The sequence below is a fragment of the Pocillopora damicornis genome, chromosome 2, assembly GCF_964200805.1.
Source record: "Pocillopora damicornis chromosome 2, jaPocDami1.2, whole genome shotgun sequence".
Classification (NCBI taxonomy): domain Eukaryota; kingdom Metazoa; phylum Cnidaria; class Anthozoa; order Scleractinia; family Pocilloporidae; genus Pocillopora; species Pocillopora damicornis.
In genome coordinates this window covers 7,601,126-7,621,602 of record NC_142671.1, presented here as the reverse complement: position 1 = coordinate 7,621,602, position 20,477 = coordinate 7,601,126, and the positions used below count along the sequence as shown (strand labels likewise).

General features: G+C 38.3%; 2 protein-coding genes and 1 long non-coding RNA gene across 5 annotated transcripts in view; 2 read left to right on the top strand and 1 right to left on the bottom strand.

The window, feature by feature from the left end:
* Positions 1 to 13,645, bottom strand: part of LOC113678263 (uncharacterized) — an 86,524-nt gene extending 72,879 nt beyond the window's left edge. The window contains exons 1-6 of one of the 3 annotated variants that reach the window (XR_016183289.1): positions 12,591 to 13,645; positions 12,105 to 12,193; positions 11,931 to 12,014; positions 11,785 to 11,816; positions 11,593 to 11,674; positions 11,357 to 11,560 (exon numbers count right to left, since the gene is read on the bottom strand). This is a non-coding gene — a long non-coding RNA (uncharacterized LOC113678263). Of the gene's footprint in view, positions 1 to 11,356; positions 11,675 to 11,784; positions 11,817 to 11,930; positions 12,015 to 12,104; positions 12,194 to 12,590 lie in introns of those variants that run through there. The other 2 variants (XR_016183288.1, XR_016183287.1) reach the window with 2 other exon arrangements.
* On the top strand, positions 4,664 to 6,907 carry LOC113678262 (RYamide receptor). The gene has a single exon (XM_027195137.2). The coding sequence runs from the start codon at positions 5,513 to 5,515 to the stop codon at positions 6,536 to 6,538; it is 1,026 nt and encodes a 341-aa protein (XP_027050938.2). The 5' UTR covers positions 4,664 to 5,512; the 3' UTR covers positions 6,539 to 6,907.
* Positions 13,646 to 13,675: 30 nt separating the features above from the next.
* LOC113672104 (GFP-like fluorescent chromoprotein amFP486) lies at positions 13,676 to 18,967 on the top strand. The gene is made up of 5 exons (XM_089195094.1): positions 13,676 to 13,881; positions 16,888 to 16,985; positions 17,526 to 17,744; positions 18,097 to 18,306; positions 18,747 to 18,967. Exons 1-5 carry the CDS (start codon positions 13,864 to 13,866, stop codon positions 18,868 to 18,870), a joined length of 669 nt encoding a protein of 222 aa, XP_089051220.1. The 5' UTR covers positions 13,676 to 13,863; the 3' UTR covers positions 18,871 to 18,967.
* The last annotated feature ends 1,510 nt before the right edge of the window (positions 18,968 to 20,477 follow it).

The following is a 20,477-nucleotide window of genomic DNA, read 5'->3' as shown; positions in this document are numbered from 1 at the left end:
CCTGAGCTGGCATTTATTTTCTGATGAATTATTTGCTCACTATCTATAAATAATTGATTTCTACTATTAAGATACAGCTTACGCCATATCAAATTAACACAATGCGCCTCCCACCATTTTGCTCTATATATGATTATTCTACTCTTTGACCTTCCTTTAAAATATTTCCATGGTCTGCAATATTTCTTTGCATCAGAAACAAACACAGCACTGAATTTAGCTTCAAGGTGAGTTGGAAGATTGAGGACATGCAGAATGAATTACACGAGCCATAACTAACACATAAAGACAGGTTAATTCGCTCATATATCGACACACTTCAACGGCATTTTTCTGTCCGTGGTATGTGGCGCGAAATAAAGCGATCAAGTTCAATCTATCATTTACTTTTGCCTAATAGAATTTTCTCGACGTGGTGTCATTACTGAGGTGGACTCGTTACCTATTATCAGTATGGGGGAGAGGTGGAGGATTTTTCGGGGGGGGGAGTACTACGTTTTTTTAAAGGGGAACCGAAGGGATCAGTCGTCACCAACAAAGTATAAAGGGGAAATTGTACTAAAGTGACTGCCGATTAAGAGAGTGTCTCTGTAAGAGCGGTCCGGTTGATTTTGCTTGAGACACAGATTTCGCTCGTTTCTCGTGTGTTGTAAGACATTCATGTACCTATACTAAAACCACAATCAGTTTGATCGGATCTCTTTATTTTTCAGAGTTTTACGGAAATTAAATTTCACTCGAGCGAAGGCTTGTTGTGACACTTTTCAAGACTTTAATTTCATACAACATTAGAGGACAATTTACAAAAAACTACGGAACTCAGCTAAAAAAAAAATACCACAGCCATGTATATTAACTCTATCTTATCTATCGAGGCGACTTTCGTAAACATCACGTGTCAATCAAGGAAACAGGAAGACTTGAATGACACCTTATCGGTTCGCCTAAATCGAACACGCCAAAACCGATCAAATTCAAGGTAAATTTTTGAAAAAGTGAGGCGTTCTTAACTGATCCAACTAACATAGCTAGGAAGTAGATGCCATAGAAAAGATAACTACAGAAAAAAACTTTGCGGTCCGACCTTTACGAGAACTTTATAACTCCGTGAACTTACCTAATTTTCGGCAATCTCCAAGTTTGGCCGCCATTTTGAGGGACTTGTCAACATGAAGCGTAACCGATATAAATCAAGCAGGTAAATCTAAAACCGTCAGAAATACATACGAAAGCAATTCAAATGAACTTTTCTTTCAATTCAAGCGGCAAAATTTGAAATTGTTCGTTAAACTTACCATCCCCATGCGACCATTTATTCCAACAATACAAACACTACAACTTTCTGAATTCCCCTCGTCGATTCCACCGCAAGAAATAACCTGTGCCACGCAAGCTTCGACTCGAATGTGAAGTACGAATCAAATAACATAACTGCTTCATCTTCGCGGCAATATCACGCTGGTATTTTGATTTTCCGATCGACAAGAACGGCGATCAAGAATCGATCGGTTTGTTTACCTCGTAAACGTGACCTCTGACCAGCCGCTAAGTGAAAATAGGATAGCGCGGGGTGGGGTGGTTGGCCGGCTTATCGTCATAAGATAATCGAATGCATGCTCAAAAAGCTTTAGGACTATCAGTCTAAACAGTGAAGGCATGCTTCGAGGTACAGACAATTTTTATTTTATTCTCATAACTTTCTCCTTTAAATTAGAACTGGTATTAATTAACAGAGTTATCAATATATTTTTAACCGGGGCACCCATATAACCTTTTTGCTTGTCATCAGAGGTATAAAATAAAATGTCTTTTCCACCAGAACCTTTTATTTATGCCCCATTGCACGGAATGAACACTATACTTAGAATGTTTGCTCTAAGTAATTTTTTCTGTTCCCAAGAATGTATGCAAAGTGATAGAGATTTGATTCATTCCGCTGACACGTTCTTTTAAGTTATGGCGCGTGCAGGTTTTTTCTATCAAAAGTCGCGCGTGCAACACACCGGAATTGAAAATTCGTCGTAAAATCGCACGAACCTTAGAATGAGTTTAGGCAACTTTGACTTCTGGCGAGATTAAGAGGATGGTTCAAAGGACCCCTTGAGAGTTTTTTCAGGACTATAACTGAGAATTGTTAATAACTATGATAATCGTCATCATTAGCGGACGGTGCTTTTTGCCCATTGTTGTCATCATTATCGTTATCACGCCGGAAGAAGTATAAAGCCGGCATGTCGCCTTACCTAGCTACACAGAAAATTCTTCTCTCTTTTGCTCCCCTTGGATCCTGGAAACTATTACTATTAAGACGATCAACAAGAAAGCCTTTATAATTATTGAAACTTTTGATTAACAGAATGTAGGAAAAAATCGGTGGGAGAGAGTTTTTCGCGTATCTTGTAATCTGAACGATAGTTTTAAATAAAACAAATAACAATTCATTCAATTTACCTTAGTTGTCTCGTGTTTAAAAGTGGCGTTTCTGGGGACCGTAGATTCTTCTCTGATTCTTCTTGTCTCAGCCAAGACTCACTATCATCAACTTTTTTCTTGTGCTTCTTACGGCATGGGACACAGTGAGCTGAGGTAAGCGATTGCAAATTTCTCAGTTAAAGTAAAGCCCAGTAGCATCCATCAGGAATTAAAAACCGACATGTACTGTTTACTTTTATTATTCTTAATCAAATAAGGGGTGTTTTAGTCTGCAAATTTAATCATATCGGTTAATGAGAATCATACAAACTGTGGAAAACTGACCGAAAATAATTGTGAACCGTACGCATGAGTAAGTAGATTGCGTTGTCAGGTGATTTGATCTTCTACAAAAACATTATTGATTTTCAACCGAGCAACTTTGTACATATTTCCATCTGTGATGAAAAGCAGTTACACATAGATCTATTTTTTTTCAACGTGATGTGTACTTAAGTACCCTTCATCTAATAAAGAATTTATTCTCTTTTCGAGCAGATATGTCACGTGACAAAAATAGATAACAGAAAATGTTACTGAAGACCACCTGATTCAACTGGAATAATAACTCCAAACAGTTTTTGAACGTCCTGAGACATATGCAAGGTAATTACATCTCTGCCTTGGATACGCTTCCTGACACCATCATGATCAGGATACTGACGTGTTACCTTTGCACTTCTCCAAAACTTCCCCAGAGTGTAGCGATGCCTATAGCAAATCCACATTTTTTTTTTGTTTATCCTCCTGAGCGAGGTGAAATAGGCCAATCCTTGCCAAGATTAGCTCATTTTCACTTAAAAACCTCTTTAGACAGGTGGCAGCTTATCAAATGATGTTTTGCTTCGTCATTGCATTCAGACAGTCGTACCAAACCACTTAAGCCACAAGATGAACCGGAGTTTTTTCCATCTTTGCTATTCAAAAAGCAGTCCTGAGAAATAATGAACGTCTCGCTTGTGAACGACTTCTTCCTGTACTTGTAATTGTTTCCAACGCGATACAAGTTCGGGAGATCTAAAGGAACTCATTATAACTTTGTATATTCGATACGATTTCGATTTCCGCATCAAAGGAGAAGCCTACTGTAATTCGTGAGTGGTCAGTGGTTACGCTCGTGAGGTAAAGAATGGGTTTGTGACTTTTTCATTCAATAGAAAGACTCGCGTCACTCTTATAAAATGGTTGAACGGAATACAGACTTCGAGTAGGCTCATATTTTTCTTAAAGATAGTGAGGTCACGCGTATCCTGTGAGCATGGTGAATCCGCGAGACGCGAGACTCGTATCTCGTGTCTTCGCCGCTCCACGCTCTCAGAGTCGGGCATAGACAAGACACGTTATTTCCGGTGCGATAAAAGAGGTTCAATGGTTATCTCGATTATCTAAACACATTTATTTACGTGGTTAAGATTTGTTTTTAAATCTATGAACTGTCGCTAGTCCTATTTGGAACGAAGTGTATTTGAAATAAAAAATAATGCTAAGTAAAACAAAAGTTGTCTGCAACACGAAGTATGCCTTCGCATTAAGACTGAGAATCCTAATGTTTATCCAATGTTCCCAAAAACCTTCTGATAATCTGCCTGCATGCACCCCTCACCCCGCTCCTCGCCACTGAACCGTACTGTTTTCACTCAGCAGCTGGTCAGCGGTCACGTTTACGAGGTAAACAAACCGATCGATTCTTGATCGCCGTTCTTGTCGCTCGGAAAATCAAAATACCAGCGTGATATTGCCGCGAAGATGAAGCAGTTATGTTATTTGATTCGTACTTCACATTCGAGTCGAAGCTTGGGTGGCACAGGTTATTTCTTGCGGTGGAATCGACGAGGGGAATTCAGAAAGTTGAAGTGTTTGTATTGTTGGAATAAATGGTCGCATCTTGAAAAGAGTGCCGACTATTTTTATTGCGCACTGTAGAACAATGTTTTTATCTCTGGTAATTATTTTATGGCTGTAGGCGAAGGACCGAAATTGTTTGGGCTTGAGGAAAGATTATGGATCGGAGATACCAAATTAAACCACATGGTTCTACCCTGTCGATACTTGAAAAATATCGATTTTATTGCTAATACAACGTCATTATTTGTCTTCTTAGCAGAATATTTTCTTTTTAAAGGATAAGAACCTTTTGCCTTTTTTTCCCGTTAAAGATGAAAGAAGCATTTCTGAACTAATTCGCAATTTGGCCAAACTTTTCCTTCTCATAGCTAAAATCCGCAAAAGTGAAAACTTTCTTTGAAAAGATCATGCCAGTCTTATTAATCATTTATACTTGCACAATTTAAACTGAACATTTAACCCTACTTTTATCCGATGTCTCAAACGTCTGTGTTCTCTAACATCCAAATATACGGCAAGAATAAGGAGACCGTCACAGGATTTTAAAAGTACATATGTTATGATTATGTTTATCTTCGTTTATTGAATAAAAATCTCGAGTGTCAAAGCCGATATCCGAATTCATTTTCTAAAATTGGCGAAAGTGTGACAATTCATTTTGATCAGAAAAGCGTCTTAACCTAATTTACACCTAAATCGCAATGTTTATCAATGAAAGAATTTGCATTTTGAAAACCAAGCTTTTGTAAACATACCCACGCATATAGTGCTGCATATTTTTTGTTGTCAATTCTTGTTTTGTTTCCATCGCCTTTCGAGAGGATCGCCTTTTATTCATGGCAGACTGAGTGGCTGGCGGTGTACACAGAGCGTTCAATCTAAGACGGATTAATCATCTCGAAGAACAGGGAAGACTTAAAAGCCCTTAAAGTGACCGCTGCTAATCGAGCGTAAAAGCCCACTTTACAACGTGGAAGTTAACCGTTTATCCAGAGCCGCGTTGTCTTTCTTCTTCCCGCGAGCTTTTCGTACTCGTTCGACATGTTAAACCAAAACTGTACCAGCATCTAGCTTTCCTGCGGAAACTAGTCAAGATTACCCGTCTTGCCCAGAACAAAACACCAAAGAGTATGTAAAAGGCATCAAAGCAGCCGCTTACATCTTAGTGATACTGCTTTCCCTGTTCGGAAATGTTATGGTCGTGCGGGTTGTGCACAAAACCCGGCGAATGCGAACCATCACGAACTATCTTATCGTCAACATGGCTGTTGCCGACCTTTTGACCACTGTTTTCAACATGCTACCTACAACCTACTGGATACTCCGTGGACTAGATATCTGGGCTGTTGGTGGATGGATAGGAGAGGCTCTTTGCAAACTACTGCCCTTCGCACAATCACTCACAATCTCGGTTTCGGTTTTCACGCTCTGCGCGATCGCATTCGATCGTTTTTTCGCAATATTCAGACCGTTAAAACGTGTGATTACATTTCGCGTCGCCAAAGGTATCATTTCATCTACATGGTTATCGTCGGTCATCATCTCAGGTCCTCAGCTTTACGTCTCTACAACCACCGGTGAAAAAGGCCTCGCCCATTGCAAAGAAAAATGGGATCCACCGTTTGATGAAAACACAGCTCCTCGAGATTACACCATAGCGCTGTTTGTAATGCTGTATGCCTTGCCTCTGACGCTCATAGCATCTCTGTACACAGTAATTATGTTTAAACTGTGGCAAAGGCAAGCACCTGGCCAAGAACTGTCGTCAAACCAAGAAAATAAGGACAAGACTAACAAGAAAGTCTTAAAGATGTTAGTAACCGTTGTAATCGTTTTTGCATTATCCTGGCTTCCGTTGTACGTCAGAATGTTTGTGATGTTTGCGGAATCGGCTCGTTATGTCTGCGGTCTGCCTTACGATATGGATTTTCTAACTCTATTCCTTGGCCACGCCAACTCTGCTGTGAACCCGTACATTTACGTCATTTTCAACGAGAACTATAGAAGAGGATTCAGGACTGCGCTATCCCGGCGTCGCCGTGGAAGCAGTCGCGAGCTGTCGCGTAGCACAACTCGAAGAACGAAGTCCACAAGACTACAAGAGAAAGAAGCCAACCTATTACACGACGATTCACGACAAAAAAAAGCTGTACTGCGAGCTTTTAAAAGACAAAACTCAGAAATATTATTGCCAATGACAACGACAACGGAAAATCTTTAATTGAGGAAAGAAGGAAGGAGGAAATTGACTTAGTAGGAGTAATGATATTGTCGCTATTTTGGAGAGATAGGAAAAGATAGTGGAAAATACGATTAACTCCTAAAAGGAAGATAAGACCTCGTCGAATTCAATATCCGCTTTGTTTTGGAAAAAAAAAAGATTCAATTAATTTTTTGTAAATGTCAACTCATTATTCTAACAGCGATAATAAGTCATTCTCATTTCATTCCGATAGTTACGTAATGGTAAGAACACTTCCTCCTCGTTGACTGCCAACTTTTTAAATTGATTGATAGATAAACTGTGTCATATTTTGAAATGTTTTTATTCAGAAGTGTAATAAAAATTTAAAGATGAGAAGCACACGTATTAACGCCAAGTGTCTTTCTTCCTTTTTATTTTTTGCGCAGAAGGAAAATGATTTTCAAAGGACTTGTTTTCGCGATTGACAATTTTATGTCGAGTAAAGAGTTACGTTTGAATGCGTTTTTAGCATGTTTCCTTATATTCAAAGATGTTTCTTCTCATTCGTTTACTTTTGCTCCGATATCCTTGCTCGATACCTCCCCAATGTCATTAGCTACTGTCCTTCCCAAGAAAAATCAATAGCGGTGAGATGGTGCATATGTGCAACGCGTGTACTCATCAACGACAAGATAAGATGTGGAAGGAATTCAGACTTAAAGATGTGTTTTTCATCTTTTGTGCGATGAGTTTTTCTTAATATTAGTTTTTATTTAACAGTTGACCACGAATGGCTTTATCTAACACAGCCGAACAACTGCAGGTCGGAGAATAACAAGAAATTACATAGAGGAATGAATATCAGGTGTAAATGAAGTTGACATTTTAAAAATCATATTCTATAATCTCGAGCTCCTGGATAGTTCAACAACTTTTATTTCCTCTGCACCCCTTTCTTCGACAAACAAAGGAAACCATCTGGTCTTGAGTAAATCTTAATAAATCATTTTTCAGTATCACATAAAAGTGTTGCAAGCTAAAGAAGTGACTCGGAGCGATCATAGTTTGTAAAAGCTTCTGTAACCACAGGCGGCCCAAGCTCCAGCTGTGAGATGATCATCTTGCGCAATAAAACTCACTGCGGAATTATTGGGTTAGGGTTTATTTGCGACCGTTCTATGAAATTATAAAATACGTCAAATTCTCAGTAAAAATACCTCACCTTACTTCCACAACGTATCACTTGTTGTCTGACCGCTTACTTTGATAAAAAGAACCCATTTTAGCGAGTTGTCCATTTCGAGGTTTTCCACGTATATGTACATATACGTACATGAAGATTTCCAGAAGCAAGCCAGCGGAACGAAAATTCGAGAAGCAGGTCGGTCCGCAAAAACGGACTCTCTAAAAAAGGTATGTATTTATAGCGGGCTCGCAGAGCGTAGCCCCATAATTATACAAAATAGTAGTAACCCATCAAGCCGAAAAAATTTGGACGTACGACCGTACGACCGCACAAGGTGCTACTTTTAACATGCGTGGTCAACTGTACCGCGGGCACGCCAACGCCATGGCTTTTTCCAGTAGTCCAGTGGTCAGTGCACTGGGCTCTGAGTTGAACGACCCGGGTTCTAGTCCTGGCCGGGGCAAGGCGTTGTGCCCTTGAAACGTGCGGGAAAAAAAGATGCGAGCTCCGCTTTTAGGCTTGGCTAAATCTATATATTACAGTTGTTATAAGCTGTATTTGATCTCGCTGTAAACAAGCCAGAAACTCGAATTAAATTTGCTCCTTGCGTTACTTTTAGACGATAACAAACGCTTGCCATAGATCGGAACTGTCAGTCCCTACCTTTATTTTCTACGTATTGAAAGACTTTATTTGCCTCCACTGAGACATCCCTGATGCTTGAGCAATTTCTCATCTGCAACAGCTTTCTTATTTCCTCTCGATTTATCTTTTGACCATCTGCATCCAAACTCAAGTCAAGCTTTCTGGAAATTGCATCTCCTTTTGCAATACATGTATTATGAACAACCATGCATGCCAATGTAGTAATGCGGGCATTATCTTGACTGCTTTCATTCTTTCGAAGTAGCACCCTCCACCTACCCTTGAGTTGCCCATAAGCACCCTCCGTAAGCATACGGGCTCTGCTTAATTAAACGGTAATTAAAGTTACGTTGCTTTTTTTATTAAAAAAAAAAAAAAAAAAAAGTTACGTTGCTGGGGTGTCAGAACTGCATTGGTGTATGATTTCATTAAACATGTGCGCAGAGGGAATGCAGAGTCTCCCACTATAGGTGGTGGGACAGTAACATTGCCTACAGTTTTTCCAATTACAGGAATAACGCCTTCTTGGATGCGGGTCTAAAGGTCAGTGGATCTAAATATGACCGCATCGTGAGAATTCCCTGGAAACCCACAGCTACCCCACACCAATCTCACCGCGCAGAATGGTTTTGTCTCTCGCGACAGGTACTTACAGTGTCCAGTTTATCAACGAGCGGAATATCAATTTGCATGTCTTGAACTTATCGGCTGTGATTAGTCAACAAATTTAGCTTTGGGAAAACTTGAGTCGCACTGCAGATTTCAGCTGCTGTCAATCAAACGGTTTGGTGCGTGATGTCAGTCCCCAAGGTGCGATAGAGTTAACATTAGCACACTAATTAAAGGCCTGCCGCACTGTTCACAAAGCGTTTGCAGATTCGTGTGCGACGATAGACGACTAACAAACTCCTGTTGGTCAAAACTTTATCTGAATTATCGAAATTGTTTCATGTCGACCCGGCGGTTTAGAACCTGCCATCTGGCGGCCCCTTTTTCTTTTCGAGTTGCGGCAGGGGACTAGAAATAGCGGTGCACAATCAGCGAATTGTTTTGCGTTAATTTATTCTGGGGGCATACTTGTTCGCAAGAGGGGCCCGGATAACAGATCTGAAAGCGTGAGAAAACTGCTTAATCATTCAGGGTCATTCTAAGCAGTGCGATGCATAATTCATTTGTTTTTACTTGAAACGCGCACTTTTCTACTCCGATGATTTCTTTTTAATGACTTAATAGTTATTAGAAGTTAGTCTTTCTCGTTCTTGAAAGGAAAGAAGAATTAAGGATTACAAAAACATCAAGAGATAAAAAAAAAAACAAAAAAACAAATAAGCGACCACCTGAAACAGCTTCGCGCCTGAGGGAACTGTCGGCTAATTAATCACACTTGGATCCGTTTTGACAAATCAAAACATGTGAAAAGGACAGTTGATAATTACTACCTTTGAGTTAACCTGTTGAAGCGTGCGAGACATCAGCCAGGCTTTTACGCAATTTTTACTGAATAATGTTTGCGATCGTGCCTGTAATTCCAAATATTGTCCGAAGGTAAAGCCAACTGTAATGGGTATTTACGAAGTAGAGCGCATTGTTGCAAAACGAGTTAAAGGAAGAAAAACAGAATACTTCATCCATTGGCAGAATTACTCCCCTAGTGAAAATACCTGGGAACCAGCCGAACATTTGCCGGAAATCTTATCGCTGCCTTCGAGAACAGGTCTGTCGATCCAATTCACGCTGATGAACGTAGAGAGAGATTGTCTCTACTATTCGAGAAAGGCTTAAAAATGCCCCTGGCTTGGAACGAAACCATCACCTTACGGCACGATGTGCTGCGAGCGATCTTTCCTGGGTTGCCGTCGGATCTCCGGGGGGAGTCCATACCTCGTCAGTAAAGAGGAGCTGATAGCAGCAGGCCTTGGTTCTTCTCTGAAAAAATGTCTGACTGTAACAGGGGGTGGCTATTAGGTTGACGCTCCTGTACACCTGAAGCTGTTTCTTGGAAAGACACCTGCCTTCCTAGACGAGCACGGCCGCAAGACGGGTTCCCGTCCAGTGGAAAGAGTTCAAGTAAAGTTCACGAAGAGTTGTTTCGCCGGAAATTTGCAGTGAACAGAAAGCTGCGTTATAAAAACGGCTCCTTTAGAAGCCACCAATCGTGATAAAAGCTCATGGCCAACTTCACTCTTGTTAAGTAAAGTTAACCGTCTGATGATTTTACTTAGAAAACCAAAACAAGATGATTGGAACCAGAAGGGAACAATTACGATAATTTTATTGCGATAAAAAATTCAACAACTCATTTTTGTAACACCATATTTAGGGACGGCCCCGCGTATTTCGAAAGTCAAATCGAGTACTTTTCCACGAAACTGAAGTATGCTATTTACATGAACTGAGAAAAATATAAACAATGACGGTGGCAAAGATCTCATAACTCAAGAGAAACACTGGTGTGGTTTTCATGCCTTACTAAATATGCAGTTTCTGGTGTATTTATACTAATAAGTACCGGTAAGATGAGCAAAGTAAATTTTCAAGGTGTGATAAGTGAACAATAACACTAAATATTAAAGAGCGGACCGCTCTCTTCATTGAAAGTGACATGACACTTCGAACACTAACTAAGCTGGAATCCTATGTCAAACCAACAAATATTGTCGTTTCTATTCTGAAATAAACCATTGAATGAAACACCGGAAAAGGCAACTTAAAACTTTATTCGACAACGACCCACTCGTGCAGGCTGCTTTATCCCAGTTTTCGCACGTACTCCGGATTAACACGCCAATTGCTACGATACTATATACCGCAACGATAGATTAGATTGTAAAAAATAAACAAGACGTTGGCCATTAGAACACGATAAAACTATTAGTATGTTTCCAAGGTAGTGTACTGGGTCGATATGTGTGTAGCGAACATGTAGGGAACTCGAACATCGCGAACTCGACAAGTAGCGAAAGCGGCGTAAAACCCCTGGTAAATTCAAATTAATGGAGACAGTAAACAGACAACTGGAGCCAAAAAACAAGCAAATTTATTCAGTTACTCGGTTGGACCTCGGGATATTCTGTGACCGTACGGGAAGAACAGTAACTTTTTTAGAAAGAAGGAAACTTCAAACAAACGTGGATCAGAAAATTTTCGACAACAGTAAACACTAAACAAACATTTATATACCTGCTCTATCTATCTATCTATCTATCTATCTATCTATCTATCTATCTATCTATCTATCTATCTATCTATCTATCTATCTCTATCTATCTGGCCTTTGCAGAATTTCTTGCACGGTCGGCTGCTCCGACAAAAAGCGAACTGCCGGGGTTACGAATCGGTCCCTGTTAAATGTGGACAGATAGCATTATTTGAGTTCCTTTGCTTATATACGAAGGCAGCTCAGTCTTGAACTGAAAAATTCAACTCACAAAATTTCGCTCTCAGTACTTACCATCTTGCCAGGTGGTCATCCAGTGGTTTTGTCTGAAAAAGAAACAAATTATTTGAACCGACCCTGGCGTTCTTTGACTATAGGTAAAACACACAGAATTTTCGCATAATATTTTATGTCGTTTAACAGCTACCTGTAGAACTCACATTGTCTAAGATCGCTAAATGACCTTCCAAGTATGTCCCCATTTCCTCAAGCAAATCGCGAACTTGGCCATCGGAAAATGTGAGCTGCGAAATGAACAATTGTGCGATAAGCTTCGAAAAACGTCTGAAACTATCGCAACTCGAAAGTTCAGTTGTACATATCAGCTGTCATACCGTTGTTTGCTCTCCTGTTTCTTGTGCTGATGTCGGACTGACCATTTCAGCTCCCTTGCTTTTACGTTTTTGGTCTCGCGTCAGCCGAACTTAACAGTGATGATATTTTATCAAACGAATAAATTGTACATTTTATCCGGTGGGAAGTGACTTGATTGACTTCGGTTATAGGAAGGTATGTTATGGAACTATTTTACGGAAATTTTGCTGGCTTATAAACTTTGCACTCGCCAATCATAAGCTCAGTATGACGTACAAATATATCGCTCCAAAAAACAGGCAAGACAAAACAGGCAAGATCTCAACAACAACACTTGGAGGGATGTGGCGCCGTGTTTTTTTTTACCAGCTTCAATGGTAAGGTTATTTTATATTGTACACCTATTTCTACAATTTGAAGACCACACAACGTTTTTCATGTACTGTTGTATACAAACTTCATTAGACCTTTGACCAGAAGACCTGAGAGATAATAATAAGACTAACCTTTAAAACACATGAAGAATGAAGAGTGTTTCTGCAATTTGCAGTCACAGTCCTGCACGTGTCAACGTATCACGTAACTAGTCTCTACCACTGACTTTGCAGACAATTGTTTTCACTTCAGTGCCTCAAGTACCAGAGTTGCGTAAATCGTTTCCTCTGCTAAAGAGCACCAAATTTTTTGCCTCATTATAGCTCTTTCTTTAATCAAGGTATTTAATATTTGCTTTTATCAACTGAGTCGATGATGTGAATTTTCACCCAAGAGCCATTCTAAAGAAGATGTTTCTCGAGCGTTGGTCCTTTGTCAGCCAAGTCACGTTCTCAACTCAGTTTATTAAAAACCGAATAATCTGATTATGTAATCATTTGTGTCCGTGTGCTCCCCTCGAGGGTCCCTTTTTCTGTTTTTGTTTTTGATCTTGACTTTAGCATAACATTGAATAATTAAATGGTGCCTTATCCAAGTGGTATTTTGATTAAAATAAGAGATAGCATTTTTTTATCACATCCATTAGTGCGTCTTTGTTTGAATAAACGGATTACTAATCAATAAATTGCATAGGCTATAAACAGTCTCAAATCTAACAAGGAGTCGAATGATCACTTTTATCTCAAAAGATTTGAAACTTCTTTTAAATTTTGCATAAAATTAGTTTACGAAATCAAGTAGTTCCCTCGAAGAATGTTGTAGAAAAGATAGTGTTTATCTATATTTTCCATGGTTATAACCATTTATCTTGGTTTTGCACGTTAGACTAAGGTAACAAAGTATATGCCACGTTGTATGCAGTGCACCCGTAATTCTTATCTAATTCCTAATGAGCCACCACGGTTTTTTATATATATTGACGCGTGCAGTTTCACTTTGCTGAAAAGTTTCCGTAGAATTTGGTCTCGAGGCTTCAAAATTTTAGATATTGTTTTTCTGTCCGTGGCGATCGAGACATACCCTTGGCGCCTAAAATGATTATTCAATATAACAAACGAGAATCTATTAAAATACAATGAATGAATAGGCTCTTTCAAGCGACGAAAATAGCTTTGGATACTCAGACGATACACGCGAACTAAGAATGAACCAATTGTTAAATATCACACGATAGTTCACGTGGTATCATCTTCATCAATGAGCGTTTGTCTGTTCTATCCTATCTTTTAAAATCAAGCTACCCTAACGCTCCAGACAGTTCAGCTTGGTCGGCGACGGAGTGAACTACAACAGACTATCTCAGCTCGCAATCCAGTTTTGAAAATCAAGTGGTTTATCCTCAACATGTCTCTTTCAAAGCAGGTTAGTGAATTCTTGAAACCAAGTAAAGAGAGTCAAACTTACCCCGGTAACAAAGAATAGGGAAGAATCGTCAGGACGCAAGTTGGTATGCCACACCCAAAACATCATCGAACATTAAAATCTTCGAACACTAAAATCAAGTGAAGCAATGATCCTAGCAAGTGAGCTGTAACTTTAGAAATTGCAGAAAAGAATCTTGAAAATATTAGACTTCGACAGGATTCAAACCTGTGCTACTCAGATACTAGTTGGGCGCGGCATGCTACTAAACAACTAGCGATCCACACGTTGGGAGCAATGGAAACTTTTGAGAGTTTTCTTTCCCGTGGAAAATTCTGAACTTCATCTTAATGAAATGAATTTATTCACCTGCGGATGAAAATCAAGGAAAACAATAATCCTCACAGGTGAGCCCTTTCTGATTGTTCCAGCCTGTTTTCAAGTAGAATTGGCAAATGTTGAGGGCACAAAACTTCATCTTCGGTATTGGCCATTATCTATCGACTAAGGGTAGGAGTCGAAGTATTTTGGTTGATTCAGGTAATATTCTTTTGACCTCCTACATGAGCCCCCCCATCATTGCTGTTAACTTCCAGTAAGTTTTGTGGAGCTCCCTCTTTATACTTTATACTGTATATCATTAATGAAACCACGCCGGAAAAAAAAATTTGCTAGGCAAAGAAAAATGATAGGCTGAACTTGATCGCTTTATTTATCAAGTTCAAATAGTTACTAAAACAGATCATGCCCCACAGACCACAGACAGAAAAATGCCGTCGTAGTGTGTCGCTATACAAGCTAATCAACCTGCCTTCATTTATCAGTTATGGCTTATAATTCATTCTGCATGTCTCAAGCTTCCAACTCAACTCGAAGCTAAATTCAGTGCAGTGTTTAATTCCTAAAGCAGTAAAATATTGCAGCACAAGGAAATATTTTAAAAGAAGGCCAAAGACTACGACAATTATGTAGAGAGCCAAATGGTCTGAGGCTCATGATGGACGGGAAATGGGCGTGCCGGCGCATTAATTTACTTCTTGTATCCCAAAAGTCCCCCGACTACTTTTTTTTGGTTATTTATTTATTTTTTTACTTTATTTTTTAAATATTTCTATAACCTTGCACTTGCTCTGGGTATAGTATTTTAAAACAAAGTGTATTCAGTGTTACTAACATAATTACGTTTAAGTAAATTGTTTTTATTCAAAATTTCAATGTCACGCGCAACCCAAATTTATTCAGAAATACTTTACATAATGCTTATAAATGCCCATTTCCCATTTGTCACTGAGTGTTCTAATGCACCGAAATGCACTAGCCCAGTAAATATTTTTTAAAAAATCTTTATATAATATATAATAACGAACGCAACCGACCATAATGCACTTGTTAATAACAATAAATTAAAGAAAACAAAATTCTTAAAACCATGTAAAGTGAGTTTAATAAAAAACAAGTTTCTTTTCCAAGAACAAAGAAAAATGTGCTTACAAGAGAAGAAATTATGTCAAACTTAAATTTAGTACCTTTACCAAGAACAAAAATTTTGCGGAAAACCCCGTAACTTTGAGAAGAACAAAACATTCAAAGAAAAAACTTACACCTTTACCAAGATATATAGTTTACTGCAAAACAAAAATAAAAGAATATGCAAGTTCTCCTGAAAATTTAGTGAAAAATCTTGAACTGTCACAATATAAATACACTCCAGATGCAATTTTAACACACAAAGGCATTTACCCATATGAATATATGGATAGTTTTGAAAGATTCCCACCTAAAGGAAAATTTTATAGTACACTAAGTGAATATAGTGAGTATTACCGATGAAGAATTTATATTTGCATTTCATGTTTACAAAAAATATGAATGTAGAATTATTGGTGAATATCATGATCTATATTTGAAAACTGACATTTCCTCACCTACAGATGTTTCTAAGAATTTCAGGAGTACGTGCCTTAAATACTATGGTTTAGATCCATCACCTTATCTTTCCGCACCTAATTTTGCCTTCGATGCAATGCTTAAAAGACGAATGTTAAACTCGGGTTGACTAGTAATATTGAAATAGAAAAAACTAGTCAAAAAATGATGCTGGGTGACATAGGCAATCTTGCACATCGATTTGCAAAAGCGAATAATAAATATTTCGTTAATTTTAATGAAAACGAAGATTCTTCTAGTATTATTTATCTTGATGCAGATAATCTTTATGGATGGACACTGATTCAACCATTGCCAGCGGGTAATTTAAGTTTTGTCCATCCATCAAAATTTAAAATTAATAATTATGTTGATAAAGGTGCTATTATTGAATGTGATCCTGTTTTCATTAAACATATATCCTTTAACTGCTAGCTTTCGGCCCTCTTGGCACTGTTCGCAAAAAAAAAAAATTTCGTACAAAAGACTAAGCTAAATTCAAGATAGTTTACAACGCGGTTCTGTTAACAACGGTTAAACTTAGTTAAATAACAGTCCCATTGTTTTTAAGAGTATATTTGGTGAACGCATTTCAGTGTATCATTAAAACACTCAAAGATGAATGGGAAATGGGCGTCAATAAGCATTATCAAATGTATTTTTGAATGAAGTTGCATTGCACGTGACACAAGAATTTTGTTCACAGTTCACAGTTCATTAAAATATAACTTCTGTTCATAAACTAGCTGCGCGTGGCACATTTAAAAACACTGAATACAATTGGTACAAAATAATGTACCCAGAACATTCGAAAGTTTACAAAAATATTTTGAAAATCACAAAAAATCACAGAAAATGTAATTAGAGAAACAAGAAGTAAATTAGTGCGCCAGCATGCCCATTTCCCATTAATCAGGTGCACTGAGTTAATTTGATATGGCGTAAGCTGTGCAGTAAGAGTAGAAATCAATAATTTCTATTGTAATGTGCATGCGCTGGCAGTTAATTAAAATCAGCTTGGGTCTTTGAATTATCAATGTCAGTAGAAAATAGCCGTTTCTTTCCTTTTTACTTATTCAGGTCATTCTAAAAGACATGAATTTGAAATTTGAAATGAAGGGTAGTGTCAATGGACATTACTTTGAGATCGAAGGTGAAGGAAAAGGAAAGCCTTACGAGTAAGTGTCTCTTAAAAGACAGACCACGATGAATTATTTCATTATCATGTATTGAGATTTATTTTTAAACATAGAGTTGATAAGATCAAAGTGCAGTCGTCACATAGGGGCCTGATATCAAAGTATAAATGATTTTGGGAAATTATCAAAAATGAATAAGGACTTTTTTGAAAAGCAAAGTGAACAAGATCAAAGATTCATATGAAGATTTTCAGCAAAAACTATGTCTTGTTTTTATTGGAGTTTGCAAATTACCGACGGTCTATGACAGCAACTTTTTCATCAGCTCCCATGATCAGGCGAGGTGTAATGGCTGCTGCAGAGCTCAGTCACAGCTAAATTCATTTGTGATACAAATTACCAACAGTCTATGACATCGACCGATTCTTCATCTGCTTCCAGAACCAAGCGAAGTGTAAAGCTACTTCAAATTATCGTATAAAAGCTCAGTCACAGCTAAATTTATTTGCGATACTTTTTTAGGTCATACATGAGCTGTTTCTGAAAATAATTTCCAACACTTTTATCATCTTATTTTAGAGGAGTACAGAAGTCCACTTTTTGGGTCACCAAGGGAGGACCCCTTCCATTTTCCTTTGACATACTGTCGACAGTGTTCAAATATGGAAACAGATGCTTTACTAAGTATCCTGCCGACATGCCTGACTATTTCAAACAAGCATTTCCTGCTGGAATGTCATTTGAAAGGGCATTTACATATGAGGATGGAGGAGTTGCTACAGCCAGTGGACACATTTGGTATAAAAGTGATGATTAGTATCGGATTGACACAATAATCTTTAAAATTGATCTTCAAGGTCCTTTTTTACACGGAGAAGAGAGCGCTCTTTTTGAAAGTGTAACTTAGTTGTGATTCTTCCGAGAACGTTTCTTGTCTAGCTACAGGGGAACAAACATACACAAAAGGCATAATGACCAGAGAATATGCAGACTGCTAAATTTTGAAATAGGCATCTGTGAGAAATGGATTAAGTTTGAAAAATGTCGTAGCATTATTCTACAGAGTACATTGCACTCTAGGTATGTGACACAGTTACAAGAGTAATTTTACGTATTTTAATTGATATCTCAAATTTTCTTAATTATGCAGTCTTGAGGGAAATTGGTTTAAGCACACATCCATGTTTCATGGCGTTAACTTTCCCGCCAACGGACCCATAATGCAAAAGAGGACACTTGGCTGGGACCCTTCCTTTCAGAAAATGACTGTCTCCAACAACATATTGAGAGGTGATGTAACTATGTTCCTACAACTCAAAGGAGGCGGTTATCACAGTTGCCAGTTTCACACTTCTTACAAGTAAGTATTCTGTCTCTGAAACAGCTCCAACGGTTGAATATCATTCCTTTTGAGCATTTGGATCTCATCTTCTGTGTTTTACGGGATAAAAGCAACCGAAGAGAACCCTGAGATGAAAAAGGCCTTGAGAAAACGGCTTAATACTAATTTCCCTTGTCGATAAAATATTTGGGATGGAATAAGATTATCCACAAGATACTCAGAGTTATCTATTATAATATCCTTTAAAGCTTAGAACGTTCCCTTCCCTGTATTTCTTAGTAAAAGATGTTCGGGGGAAAATAGTCATTAATTCATACAAGTAATTGCTGAACTTCACTGTGCCAAAAGCAAAGTTCAAAAGCATTGATTTACATAAAAGAAGTGAAAAACCCAACGCTGATACGTAACGTAAAACACATATTTTGTATTTTTATAAGTATTTTTTTCCTTTTGCACAGAACAAAGGAGCCGGTCACGCTGCCTCAGAACCACGTCGTAGAACATAACATTGTGAGGACCGACATTGAAGACAAAAAGGTCCTGCTGGAAGAAACTGCTGTGGCTCATGTTAACCCTTTGTAACTGGGATGGAACTATTTTAATCACCTCATTACCTCCGACGTTATTGTAATACGAATCAGGTCGGTTGAAAAATAAAAAAAAAAACATTGATGATCAATTGTGTAATTGTCCTTCTCCCTAGTTAATGGCATTAAGCGAGCCAATTGTTCATCCTTAATATAAAATTGAGCGGTTAGGAACTGAAATTAAATGTACACAAGCTACAAAGAGTTAAGACTGCTCAGAATGTTACTCAAATACCACTTTTCCTTTGCATACTTATTGAAATACCCTGAATTATGGGTTATATGCGAATTCAAAATGTACGCTGCAACTGGTTAGCGAAAAATGTTACATGAGTACATATCGAAGTGATTTCTGGCCGGCACCCCGCTAATACGAGGCACGAATTTGTGGTATCAAGGGAAAGCAGTGCCACAAGTACGAGCGATGCCTTTATCTTTTTCACTGTAGGAGAGCACCTAATGGAGTGGACATATGGTATCGGCAGCAATATTCCTTGCTTTTTTCCGGGATCGGGCGAAATAATCCCCCTCTTTCATCAGGGCCGTTCAGCCGACTTCCACAGCAGTGACCAAGTAGACTGAATGTTTTAGATGTAAAGAGGGATTTTCACCAGTCTTCATCCTCATTGGACTAGCCTTACATTATCTCCTACCTGGTGAACTAACTTCAATGCCAAAGTTAAAAGATAACTCCTTAAATGGGATTTGATCAGAACAAGTGCGTTTGAATGGGCTTGACCACAAAACCATTTCTATATTAAAGAGACAGTAAACGATTTCATGTCATTTGAAGAAATAGTTGAAAAAAACAGATCGATTTTTCTGTAATCCGATTTAATATACAATGAATAATGTTTCTGCTTAGATCAACCGAGAAGGTTGACTAGAATACTAAAATTAATGTGGAAAAAATAATGGCATTGGGCTTTTCAAAACTGTTTTGACGAAATATTTATCAGTTCTGTTATTCTATTACACAAATTTTCAAAGCTACACAGCCTTTGCTGAAAAGAGAAAAAGTGGGAAAGGGAACAGTTTCACGCCACTTGAAAAGATAGATTGAAAAAACCGATTGATATTCTCTCCTTATTCATCTGAGATCCGATTTAATATAAGTAAAAGATTTCTTCGGTGACTGCCGTTCACCTTTTGAAAGACTGTTTTGACGCAATTATTATCAGTTCTGATGTTCTATTACACAAATTATCAAAACTGCACATCGTAAACCTTTGGCTTTAACTAAGGCGCTAAAGAATTTCAAATGTATTCAACAATTGCTAAAGCGATCGGTCCTTTCAAGCTAGAATACTCGTATTACGTTGAGTTAAATCACCTGCTTTTGTAAAAACTGATTAAAGCATCGCATGGAGAGGGCAAAGTTCACAATCAAAAATAAAAACTGCTTTCCATCGAAAGGGAATATTTGTAACCCTTCACGGGAAAACAGGGAATAAGGTACAAGAACGCGTGCAATGACGCGACACGCTAAGCGAGTCAGCAATCTCACGGATATGCGCATATTTTATGGCATATTCTATAAGCCTCCCAGCTAGTGTGCTAAGTGTCACGCTTAACGTGCGATATGACTCTAGTGCGAAAAGA

What these genes read in the sequence shown, in the direction of transcription:
- LOC113672104 (XM_089195094.1), top strand. An exon ending in GGAAAAGGAAAGCCTTACGA is followed by an intron (nt 16,986 to 17,525) that starts GTAAGTGTCTCT and finishes ATCTTATTTTAG; the next exon opens with AGGAGTACAGAAGTCCACTT. An exon ending in ACAGCCAGTGGACACATTTG is followed by an intron (nt 17,745 to 18,096) that starts GTATAAAAGTGA and finishes TTAATTATGCAG; the next exon opens with TCTTGAGGGAAATTGGTTTA.
- LOC113678262 (XM_027195137.2), top strand. Translation starts at nt 5,513, where the DNA reads ATGGTCGTGCGGGTTGTGCACAAAACCCGGCGAATGCGAACCATCACG.